The sequence below is a fragment of the Neoarius graeffei genome, chromosome 13 (genome assembly GCF_027579695.1).
Source record: "Neoarius graeffei isolate fNeoGra1 chromosome 13, fNeoGra1.pri, whole genome shotgun sequence".
Classification (NCBI taxonomy): domain Eukaryota; kingdom Metazoa; phylum Chordata; class Actinopteri; order Siluriformes; family Ariidae; genus Neoarius; species Neoarius graeffei.
The window spans coordinates 72,977,921-72,990,234 of NC_083581.1; the positions used below are offsets into that span (position 1 = coordinate 72,977,921).

Genomic DNA, 12,314 nt, shown 5'->3' on the forward strand with positions numbered 1-12,314 from the left:
TGTGTGTGTGTGTTTGACAACTTAGCTTGAGAATTATTCACAAGCTGTGGAAATAATGCTAGACGTAGTCCTATAGTTTATGAAAATAAGCTCTGTTTTTCTTTCCTGTGCAGAATTCTTCCAGAAGGTTTGGTCAGCGTTCTTTAGTTTCCTGTGGCTTAATTTGCTTTTTCACCCCTTTGTCCTTTCTGCAGACTTCAAGCGGTGATGTGTATCATCAGCACCATTATGGAGTCCTGCCCCTCCACCTCCAGTTTTTACAGCACCGCCACTGCCAAAACGCAGCACAACGGCATGAACAACATCATCCGACTCTTCCTGAAGAAAGGCCTGGTTAACGACCTCGCTCGTGTGCCCCACAGCCTCGACCTGTCTAGGTGCGCTGTCTCCCACACACTTGAACACTCTGCAGCTTCATGTATATTTTCACTCTAATGCTGATTTGGGTGTGTCTCAGTCAGTGAGTACCTTTTTTTTTTTTTTTTTTCCCCTCCTCCCTTCTTTCTCGCAGTCCGAACATGGCAAACACGGTCAATGCTGCTCTGAAACCATTAGAGACGCTCTCGCGTATCGTCAACCAGCCCAGCAGCCTGTTTGGAGGGAAAGGAGGCTCCAGCAAGAGCAAGACTGAGCATGACCCTGTGGGCACGGCCAGGGACAGCAACAGCAATACACAGGATCAAGGTAACGGATCCTGTTCGATTAGCACCACTGTACTTTACTTTCAGCGGTACTGAAGAATTATAAAGGTCTTTATTTAGGAGTTAACAGCAGACCTGCCGGTTTCCATGAGTGTTAACATCAAGATATCCTCTATTCATTATCACTCCTACACTAAAAGAGCAGTCTTTAGTTTCTTTCCAGGAATAACAATTGGCAGGTGAGCCACTCAGGATATGAATGAATATTTACATATTAGGGTGCATCGGTTGCCCTCACTTTCATAAAATCTGATGCATTTTCAGGGTTTTTTCTAGAAAAATTTAGTATGAGGGCGCTCACCATGGCGAGGGAGTGGGGGGGGATGGTGCCGGTTGTCCATCCCCCCCCGTGCGAAGCCTTGACATTCTGATAGCCTAGTAAACTAGACCCACCCGCCTAGCGGCCAAAAATATTTTTGCCTAGCGAGTGGGTCTAGCCTCGCACCATATAAACAAAAACACCCCGGGCATCAAATCGTGCCCGCCAATCACAACGCAAGGTTTTTGTTTGGATTCTTTGGGCGGGCTTTTGCAGGAGTGACGACAAAGCTGCGCGACGCTGGAGAAAGCACAACAGGAAAGATGGCTACGGCTAGTGAACAGTGCGTGTTTGACTCCGCTTTGGAATCAGTTTTAGAAGAATTAGACTTGGAGTTTTGGTTGAAACATGAGCAGGAAGAGGCTCTCCGCTCATTCCTTTTCAAGAAGGACGTTTTCGCTGTTTTGCCGACCGGCTATGGCAAAAGTCTGATCTACCAGCTGGCTCCGCTCGTAGCCAAAAGGATGGGGCTAGTTTGTGCAGTACGAAGAATTAATAAACAGCTTTGAAACATTACTTTTTGATTGTTTCTTATTTTCCCGTTATTTTAAATTTAAGGGAAATTATTTCACCAAACACCACTAAATAAAACCTCTCAAAAACAGTTTAAGCAAACCCTTGAAAAACACTTGGGGGGGGGGGAATGTGTATGTGGTACAGACTCCAAACTTGTGATCATTATCTCCAAGCTTCTTAATATCTAGAACCTGTTTATTAATTAATATGCATTTTGAAAAATTATTTATTTCAAGGCCTCCCCCACTGCTTTCTGTCGCTCTGACTACGTCACAGTCACTGTTGCGCTGATTGGTCAGAGCGTTGGCCTATATGCACAGACAGTTTGAAAGACAGCGGTTTGTTCCTCCCACACCCTTCGGAAATGTCTGCGGATCAAGGCCAGACTAAATATTCACGTTTAGTCTGGCTTGCCAGGCTAACATTCTGAGGCTATCTGAGAGGAAAATTGAAACACATTGTCTGTCAACATGGAAAAAGAAAGAAGTAATCTTCTTCTGCCCCGGACAGTCTTTGGCTTTCTTCCGTTTCGTGCCGCGGGATGACATCTTTAAATGCCCAAGTGTCAACAAAAGCAACTCGGGAACTACTTCTGTCAAAAGCTCCCGCGCCGGTGGGTGAAAGGTCATTCAGTCTCGAGAAATCTCGCTCTACAAGTCAGCTGACCTTGTATGTCACCCATGTCAAATCTCGCGAGAGCAGCCGCGACAAGTAAACAACTAAACAACATGGCGCCTCGGTCTGGAAAACGCCAATTTGGATTGTTTTTGCACCGTCTGGCGGTGTATCTACTATGATTGGAATATTTTTGGAGTAATTATAACGTATTTGATGATCAGACACACTGTCACGTGGTGTTGCTGGGATGTTTTCACGGAGAAAAGATCGTTTTGAGAAAGATTGCATGTTGTGCAGTAGCATATAAGTGCATGGCCCAAGTGTGACTTGGGGTTCAATCGGCATTTCGGTAAGGGGGCGCACGACGAGAGTAAGAGGGCACAGCGCCCCTGTTCCCCGGTTTAGACGAAAGCCTGCATTTTTGTTTGGGTGTTCCTTTTCACCAATAAAGACATCCTGTAAAATTTTTTGACCATATTCAAAAGTCTAATGGTGGCACCATGAGGTTCATTTTTTTTTTTTCTTCCCAAAAAAGCTTATTTTATGTTTTCGTGTAAGGTTTGAATCACAATGTCGGACTCCGTTTATTGATTTCTTGTGACCCAGAGATCATGTTAAGAACCTTTGCAAGGGATTGAGAAGCATTAATGTGATTCATCATACATTTGTATTGTTGAAAAGTAGTTCAACAATGATTCAATGAACAGCTAAAACTCAAACTGTGCTTGATAATATATTTAGAATATGCACTAAAAATGTGGATCTACAACCCCGATTCCAAAAAAGTTGGGACAAACTACAAATTGGAAATAAAAACGGAATGCAATGATGTGGAAGTTTCAAAATTCCGTATTTTATTCAGAATAAAACATAGATGACATATCAAATGTTTAAACTGAGAAAATGTATCATTTAAAGAGAAAAATTAGGTGATATTTTAAATTTCATGACAACAACACATCTCAAAAAAGTTGGGACAAGGCCATGTTTCCCACTGTGAGACATCCCCTTTTCTCTTTACAACAGTCTGTAAACGTCTGGGGACTGAGGAGACAAGTTGCTCAAGTTTAGGGATAGGAATGTTAACCCATTCTTGTCTAATGTAGGATTCTAGTTGCTCAACTGTCTTAGGTCTTTTTTTGTCGTATCTTCCGTTTTATGATGCGCCAAATGTTTTCTATGGGTGAAAGATCTGGACTGCAGGCTGGCCAGTTCAGTACCCGGACCCTTCTTCTACGCAGCCATGATGCTGTAATTGATGCAGTATGTGGTTTGGCATTGTCATGTTGGAAAATGCAAGGTTTTCCCTGAAAGAGACGTCGTCTGGATGGGAGCATATGTTGCTCTAGAACCTGGATATACCTTTCAGCATTGATGGTGTCTTTCCAGATGTGTAAGCTGCCCATGCCACACGCACTAATGCAACCCCATACCATCAGAGATGCAGGCTTCTGAACTGACCGCTGATGACAACTCGGGTCGTCCTTCTCCTCTTTAGTCCGAATGACACGGCGTCCCTGATTTCCATAAAGAACTTCAAATTTTGATTCGTCTGACCACAGAACAGTTTTCCACTTTGCCACAGTCCATTTTAAATGAGCCTTGGCCCAGAGAAGACGTCTGCGCTTCTGGATCGTGTTTAGATACGGCTTCTTCTTTGAACTATAGAGTTTTAGCTGGCAACGGCGGATGGCACGGTGAATTGTGTTCACAGATAATGTTCTCTGGAAACATTCCTGAGCCCATTTTGTGATTTCCAATACAGAAGCATGCCTGTATGTGATGCAGTGCCGTCTAAGGGCCCTGACAGATCACAGACACCCAGTATGGTTTTCCGGCCTTGACCCTTACGCACAGAGATTCTTCCAGATTCTCTGAATCTTTTGATGATATTATGCACTGTAGATGATGATATGTTCAAACTCTTTGCAATTTTACACTGTCGAACTCCTTTCTGATATTGCTCCACTATTTGTTGGCGCAGAATTAGGGGGATTGGTGATCCTCTTCCCATCTTTACTTCTGAGAGCCGCTGCCACTCCAAGATGCTCTTTTTATACCCAGTCATGTTAATGACCTATTGCCAATTGACCTAATGAGTTGCAGTTTGGTCCTCCAGCTGTTCCTTTTTTGTACCTTTAACTTTTCCAGCCTCTTATTGCCCCTGTCCCAACTTTTTTGGGATGTGTTGCTGTCATGAAATTTCAAGAGAGTCAATATTTGGCATGAAATTTCAAAATGTCTCACTTTCGACATTTGATATGTTGTCTATGTTCCATTGTGAATACAATATCAGTTTTTGAGATTTGTAAATTATTGCATTCCATTTTTATTTACAATTTGTACTTTGTCCCAACTTTTTTGGAATCGGGGTTGTAAGATATTTGATATACTTTATAAGGCGCCGTAATGTTTCATGAAAAGTGATTGTAATTGTCAAAAGTCATAAAATAGCAGCTTTTTCCAAAACTTTGAGCTCCTGGTGCCACCATTAAACTTTTGAATTTTGTCAAAATATTTCACCCAGTGTGTTTTCTTACCAAAAGGAACATAAAAACAAAAATGCATCATGATCGGAGGAACTTTTCACTTGTAGGGGGCAACTGATGCACCCTAATCCATATCGCATAATGTACTTGTATGTATAAATAATTAAAAGAATTGATAGTTGCAGAGGTATTTTGGATCTCTCCTGTATTAAGTGATGCTGCACTGAAGTCCTTCCTTTTCCTCACCGACCATTGGTAATATTTTGGCCAGTGTGCTGTTGTCTGAAATTTTAATTTTGATTGAAATTTTCTCTCCCTCTTGGTTTCCGTCAAGGTCAGTCAGTGGAGTGTTTTTTTTTTTTTTTGTCTTCATTCATGTGGAATATAATCAATCATTCAACCAGTACATGGATAACTAAGAATGTTTGCGTGATTCATTGAAATTTTGGCCGTGAAATGATTGATTTTGGTATTGTGCTCCTCTTTTCAGGAAAAATAAACATGTACAAAACTCCTCCCTTATTCCTCTTCAGGGTTGGCAGGGCTGTTAGAGTATGTTCATTATTATGGAATCAATTTTGTGCCAAAATGTTCATACAATTCTTTTGAAATATCAAACAAAAACGATAAATCAAAATTTAAAAAAAAAAATTAAAAAAAGTCCATTTTTTTTTAGCCTGGCAAACAAATTATTCATGTAATCGTGCAAAATATCAGTCTATTACTCTTCAGAAACCTTTTATTTTTGTTCCGCGTCTTTCCCAGTTTTGTTTGACATAATTTATTTTGGTTGCGATTCCAGCTTTCTCGTTTGCGCTCCCTGACTTTTTGCTTGCAGTTTTGGCACAAACTTCACATGTGGGTGGGCTGTCCAGGAATGCATTCCCATTGGCTAACTTGTGTTTGACTGACAGCTACGCTCAGCCATTCCCCCGGAGGCTGTTGCGGCCATTTCCGACTCGGATTTTGTACTACTGCAACACATACAACACATTTGTCCCGTACTTACACTTTGTTGAATTAATTCAATATCATAGTCGCCACTGAAGTCCACTCGATCCTTGTTTACCGTCAATGGATCGGTCACTCGTCAAACAGTCCGCCAGAATCCGAGTAGGAAATGGCCGCAACAGCCTCCGGGGAATCGCTGAGCGTAGCTGTCAGTCAAACACAAGTTAGCCAATGGGAATGCATTCCTGGACAGCCCACCCACATGTGAAGTTTGTGCCAAAACTGCAAGCAAAAAGTCAGGGAGCGCAAACGAGAAAGCTGGAATCGCAACCCAAATAAATTGCGTCAAACAAAACTGAGAAAGACGCGGAACAAAAATAAAAGGTTTCTGAAGAGTAATAGACTGATATTTTGCACGGTTACACGAATAATTTGTTTGCCAGTCTAAAAAAATTGCCTTTTTTATTTTTTGAATTTTGATTTATCGTTTTTGTTTGATATTTCAAAAGTATTGTATGAACATTTTTGGCACAAAATTGATTCCATACATTATCCGTATTGTGATCAAGGAGAGCATGCGGGTGGAGGAAATGTGCGCGATGGTTTTACAGGAGATTTTAACCTGGCTTGTCAACAGGAGAGGCAGGCGAGGCAGAGCCAGTGGAAAATAGTCACCGAGGCCAGGCTACAGATGGGGATCTGATGGATGGAGAGGCAGAAGGGGACACTGTGGTCATTGCAGGCCAGCCAGAGGTGCTCAGCACCCAGGCGATGCAAGTACGTTCATCTTCTTTTATCCAGTCTTGATTTGCTCCATTCGGACAGCAGCTGGGGACCAGCCGGACTCTGTTTCTTCTGAAATGAGTTCTGCCTTCTTCCATGTGATTTTTGCTGTGTTCATTTTTTTTTTTTTTTTGCAGGTGGAGAATGAGTTGGTAGATTTGATAGATGAACTTTTAGAAAGGGACGCAGGAACTGTAAATAGTACCATCATTGGTAAGCTCTTCAGATATTCTCCAAGTATAGAAGACTCCATGAGTGTAGATGGACGGTTCACTAAATGTGGGTGTTTTTTTTTTTTTTTTTTTTTTTTTGAAAAAGTTGGTCGCTCTGGAGACGAAGAATCTCAGGAAGATGTGCTGATGGATGAAGCTCCTTCCAACATGAGTCAAGCCTCCACTTTGCAGGCCAACAGAGAAGGTAGGACAGATTTTTGCAAGTGTGCAGTCAACATGCCTCACCTTTTGTCCAAGTTTGGCTTTTATTGCAAATTTTTATTGCCTCCCCCCCCAGTTGTAGGGTTGGTTATTGGAATGAAAAATTACGAAATATTTCTGTTGATTTGGTTTACTGGGTATGGGATTCAAGATTGTATTTGTAATCAAGTCACATTCTAGCAGCTATCAATAAAATATCTGATCCGAGACGAGCTTCAGGCCCCTTTGATACGCCGTTCTTTGTGAAAAGGAGAAGAAACAAATGATCACAATAAAAAAAAAAAGTTTCCGCTTGCCTGGCAGTCTTGCTGCCTATTTAAGAATTTCTTAAATAAAGAACACAATTTTGACAAAGACTAACTTCTGTACCTTTTAAAGAATGATCTCCTCTAATGTTTGAACTCTGTAAAATTTAAAAATATTGTTCGTATGATTAAACTTTTTTTCCTTTTACTCCCGTCTGTCTTTTAGACTCCATGAACATCCTGGAGCCAGAGGATGAAGAGCACACTCAGGAAGAAGACTCAAGCGGCAGTAATGAGGATGAAGATAGTCAGGATGAGGAGGAGGAAGAGGAGGAGGAGGAAGAAGAAGATCCGGTATGGGTTTGGATGAAATTAAATGCCTAATTCTACCTGTTCCTTTAATTTTATATGTATCCTTATTTGCTCGTGTATTTTTATCATCAGGATGATGAAGAGGGGGATGAGGATGATGACGATGAAGGGTCAGAGATGGAATTGGATGAAGATTTTCCAGATATCAATGCAGCCCCACATATACGATTCGAGAGGTTTGATCGAGATGATGACCTCATCATAGAGTTTGACAACATGTTCTCCAATTCTGGTCAGTAATTTTTATGTTGTTATGAAGTTTGCATACTTGTTGCTTACACAGTTGTGACAGATGTGCGCACATTACCGCTTGCATCTTCCTGTGATGTGGGTTCTCTGTCTTTCCTAGCTGACATCCCGCCCTCCCCAGGAAACATCCCTAGTTCACACCCTCTGATGGTGCGCCATGCTGACCACGGGTCCCTCACCCTGGGGGGAACGAGCACCAGTAGCCGCTTGACTCAGGGTATGGGTCGCAGCCAGCGTACTCTCCGCCAGCTCACTGCCAATACGGGACACACCATCCACGTGCACTATCCAGGAAACCGCCAGCCCAACCCTCCACTCATCCTGCAGAGGTGAGACGAGCTTGTCTTGTCCAGCGCTGTGAAGCCAAACTGTCAGTGTTCCTTCGTGTCCTGGAAATTTTAGAGAAGGGTTTTTGAGTTACAAGTTCCTAGAATGTTTAAAAAAAAAATGCCTGCAGAAGTGACCTCAGTGTGTATCCACATGGATTAAAGTTTTCCGTCGTGTGACGGATTTCCGTCAACTGAACTCTCCCAAGGCCAAATGTGAGGTCGGTGCTGATCCGAGGAGAATTAAAATGACGGGTGGTTGGGTAGAGATTGGGTTATAACACTGACGTGTTGCAACACCACCAACTATCAGCAGGGTTTATTTAACTTTTTTGTTTTTGAGCCATGCTTTGTGTCGTTCATTTCCTATGTTTGATCATGTTTAAACGTTCGCTGTCTACGGTGCGGCATTAAAAAAACGTGCGCTGTCAAAATTGGCAAAATACATTCCCATGTGCATGGCGTACTTGTGTCTGACTATTTCTGTTTTGTATTAAATTAAATCTTGCCAAAATGACTTAGTTCAAACCTGGACATATAGAAATAGAGCATGTTAAAAAAAATAAACCCCGGAAAGCCCGCTCCTCTGCTTCAGCCAGACTTGAAGACCCCGACGGTGCAATGCTTGCAGACTGTCAGAAGTAATTAGACCTAAATTTATCGCTAACAAATCAGCAGACGCCCCAACAATTGTTATTTTCGTTAGGCCAATGTGTAAGGCATGTTAGAACCGTGCCTTATAGCCTACGTTATATCACAATTTAAAGGACGTTTGAGGAGTTGAAGGCTGCGAGCGCAGTGATGTTCCGACATGCACTAAACTTTATTCCCTGAAAATCATACACCAGCGTTCAATGCCCCAAACAGTCAAAATGTCTAGAAGACTACGGTTAAATAATAATCATAGCCTACTAAGTTAAATTACGTCAAAACATCTGTTTCTGGCCGATGAAATGATGGAGGAAAATGAGAACGAACGCAAAGTAGATAGCAGCCAACTTCACGCGATCTTTTAGGGAACTTAACTCTTGTGTTGGCCACAATATTTCTCTTAATAAAATCTTGAATTGTTTTTGAAGTCGTATTCAACACAAAGTAAGGTCTAATTATAATTTAAGCGAAGATCCAAACTTTTTTCTATATTGATGTCGAGCACAGAGGAGCACGTCATTCTGCTTTCGGTTTCGGCAGCATGGATGCGCTTTACATGAAAGAAGGCACTGATGTGTCTGCCATCGATAAAGGTGTAAAAAACAACAAGTGGAGGTGGGCTTGGCTGGACGAAATAGGTGAAAACGGAAAGCCATTTAGTTCATGGTGCAAAAAACTAAACATTCCAGGCGCTTGCATTTGTGTGGTTTGCCACAAAAAAAAATATACGGAAGCAATGGAAAGAAAGTGCAATAAATTTAATATATTAATCCATTAATTAATTGATAATAAAGTTATCAGTTCCAAGTTAACCATTCTCAGAATTTCATCGAAATCCACCCATAAACCCCCCCACCCCCCCCGTAAATTTTCAGTCAAATAATTTTTTTTTTGCTTTAATCCATGTATCCACCTTTATGTGGAAATATGCCAAATAAATAAACAGGACAAGGCGTGCCGTTTTTATAGGAAAATAATCAACAACAAAGTGGTGTGATGTCAATTCCGTTTTACCACCTCAGTTGATTTTCTTTATGTCCCGAAGTGTATGTTGTTTTTTTCCCCCCTCTTCTCATCTCCTAGTATACCACATTGATTTGCCATCAATTACAATAAAGTACAGTAGTTTGTGTTTTTTAACCATTTTTAGCTACACTACCGTTCAAAAGTTTGGGGTCACTTTGAAATGTCCTTATTTTTGAAAGAAAAGCACTGTTCTTTTCAATGAAGATCACTTTAAACTAATCAGAAATCCACTCTATACATTGCTAATGTGCTAAATGACTATTCTAGCTGCAAATGTCTGGTTTTTGGTGCAATATCTCCATAGGTGTATAGAGGCCCATTTCCAGCAACTCTCACTCCAGTGTTCTAATGGTACAATGTGTTTGCTCATTGCCTCAGAAGGCTAATGGATGATTAGAAAACCCTTGTACAATCATGTTAGCACAGCTGAAAACAGTTGAGCTCTTTAGAGAAGCTATAAAACTGACCTTCCTTTGAGCAGATCGAGTTTCTGGAGCATCACATTTGTGGGGTCGATTAAATGCTCAAAATGGCCAGAAAAATGTCTCGACTATATTTTCTATTCGTTTTACAACTTATGGTGGTAAATAAAAGTGTGACTTTTCATGGAAAACACAAAATTGTCTGGGTGACCCCAAACTTTTGAACGGTAGTGTACATTTGATTTTATGCTGTGGAACATCATCGTTGAGACAAGTTGTTCCGTCACCTGTCTGTCTTTCTTGCGAGGTTAATTAACAATTGGTCACTGAGGCAGATGATTGTTTTACTATAAATACACTGGTGATTATTTTAAATAATAAAAACCATATTAAATCATTTCAGACTTCAAAAGCGGCATGCAAATGTAATAAGCACACGCAGACTTGTCACTTATCTATGCCGACTCACAAACACTTTTTTTTTTTTTTTTGAAATGGGTAAAATCAATTGTAATTCCACCTTACCTTTGATTAGTTTTTGACCAAACTTCCGACCATCTGTAGTGCTTTTAGCAACACCATTTTCTTTCATAATTTTTTGAAATTCGTCCTCACTCACGGCGACGAAGCGATTGGCCGTCATTTTGCCGAGTCACTCAAGGTGATTTGGTTGAGAAATTTGGTCTATTTCTTGATTTCCTATAATCACTGGAGTATTTATAGTAGGGCTGTGCGATATGGGAAAAAATGAATATCCCGATACATTTTCTCCATTTCACGATATATGATATATATCTCGATATATTTAAATCTCCTCTAAAGGACCCCGTGAAATCTAATTTTTACTCTTTACTGTTTTCACTACAATCCCTGCAGATTAAATAACATTCTTGGTTAACTTTACAGGTGGTTTTCAACAACGCATTTTAAATTTTCATGTTAGTGATTAATCACAATTGAGTTGAAAAAAGACTATTTTTATTCAACAAAGATGTGGCACAAACTGCAGAAACAATCTTGAAAATTGCAACCAAGGGGCAAAACAATACAGAGCTGCTCAGAGCTCGAATCAATAAAGTGCAGCTCAACACTGAGAGAGACATTTAGCCTAAATAAGAAAAGTGCTCTTTCATTAAATTATTTTAAAAAAATAGATCTCTAAGCTATTAACCTGACTACTGAGAACCACTGGAACATTCACAATAGAGAGAGAGATTGAGGGAGAGAAGAGAGAGATCTGCAAAACATCATTTTCCTCTTTGCACACTTTTGAACTGAATGTTTTCTGGCTCTGCCTCTCAGATGTGTAGAATTCTCGCTGCTGCCTTTCGTGATGACGACTTTTTTTTGTTTGTTTTTTTTTTGCACACTATACAAACTGGCATTTGCTGTTCCACGTCCTCCTCGCGATATCCAAAAAAATGCCGGATGACTGACCCCTTACTCGTTCTTTTAGGAACCAATTCGTCCACTTCCATTTTTAATTTGTCGCTGAAATTGACAGCTTACACGGTAGCCTATGCAAAATCAGCGATTGCACGAACTGAGTCAGCACTGTAAACCAGAAGTAGGAAATCTTCCTGCCGGCAGTGTTGCCAGATACTGCTGACGTTTTCCAGCCCAAAATATGTTCAAAAACCGCCCAATCTGGCAACACAACCGAAACTAGAAAATCTTCCCGGAAGTTCCTTTCAGCACCGAGATGTCGCCTGGGATTGGTTGGCAAGTGCGTGACGTTATTGTTTTCTTTACCCTTAGGCAGCCTCTCACGTTACTGCCTGAGGGACAGAGAGAAAACCACCGGGAAAGGTTTTAAACAAACACGAAACGAACGCAAGTCGGAAGATGACCATAAAATACTTGATAGTTACGATATAATAATTTTATGTATCGCACACAGAATTTTCAGCGATATATCGAGTATATTCGATATATCGCACAGCCCTAGTTTATAGTAATAAGAAATAACATGTAGCTTGGGGTGTTAGAGAGAAACTGCAAAGTCCTCTGTCCTGAAGACTTTCTGAAAACGGAGAGTTTTGATTATTAAGTGTTGGCACTGGAGACTCCTTCCAAAAATGTCAAATGAATGTTCTCAAAGAAAATTCAACCGATTCCCCCATGTGTTTTGTCTTGGGGGAATGGGATTTAAAGGATAAGGCAACTTTTGTACAAAATCACCACAAATAGCTAGATAAATATATAAAGTAAT

At 40.8% G+C, this 12,314-nt stretch overlaps 1 protein-coding gene across 8 annotated transcripts in view; it reads left to right on the forward strand.

Moving 5' to 3' along the window:
• huwe1 (HECT, UBA and WWE domain containing E3 ubiquitin protein ligase 1) overlaps nucleotides 1–12,314 on the forward strand; it is a 144,938-nt gene that overhangs the window by 70,830 nt on the left and 61,794 nt on the right. For all 8 annotated transcript variants that reach the window (XM_060938489.1, XM_060938492.1, XM_060938495.1 and 5 more), the window contains 8 exons: nucleotides 195–377; nucleotides 512–684; nucleotides 6,232–6,371; nucleotides 6,515–6,590; nucleotides 6,696–6,794; nucleotides 7,283–7,410; nucleotides 7,501–7,660; nucleotides 7,778–8,006. In XM_060938489.1, the coding sequence (XP_060794472.1) occupies nucleotides 195–377; nucleotides 512–684; nucleotides 6,232–6,371; nucleotides 6,515–6,590; nucleotides 6,696–6,794; nucleotides 7,283–7,410; nucleotides 7,501–7,660; nucleotides 7,778–8,006 (1,188 nt within the window). The remainder of the gene's footprint in view (nucleotides 1–194; nucleotides 378–511; nucleotides 685–6,231; nucleotides 6,372–6,514; nucleotides 6,591–6,695; nucleotides 6,795–7,282; nucleotides 7,411–7,500; nucleotides 7,661–7,777; nucleotides 8,007–12,314) is intronic.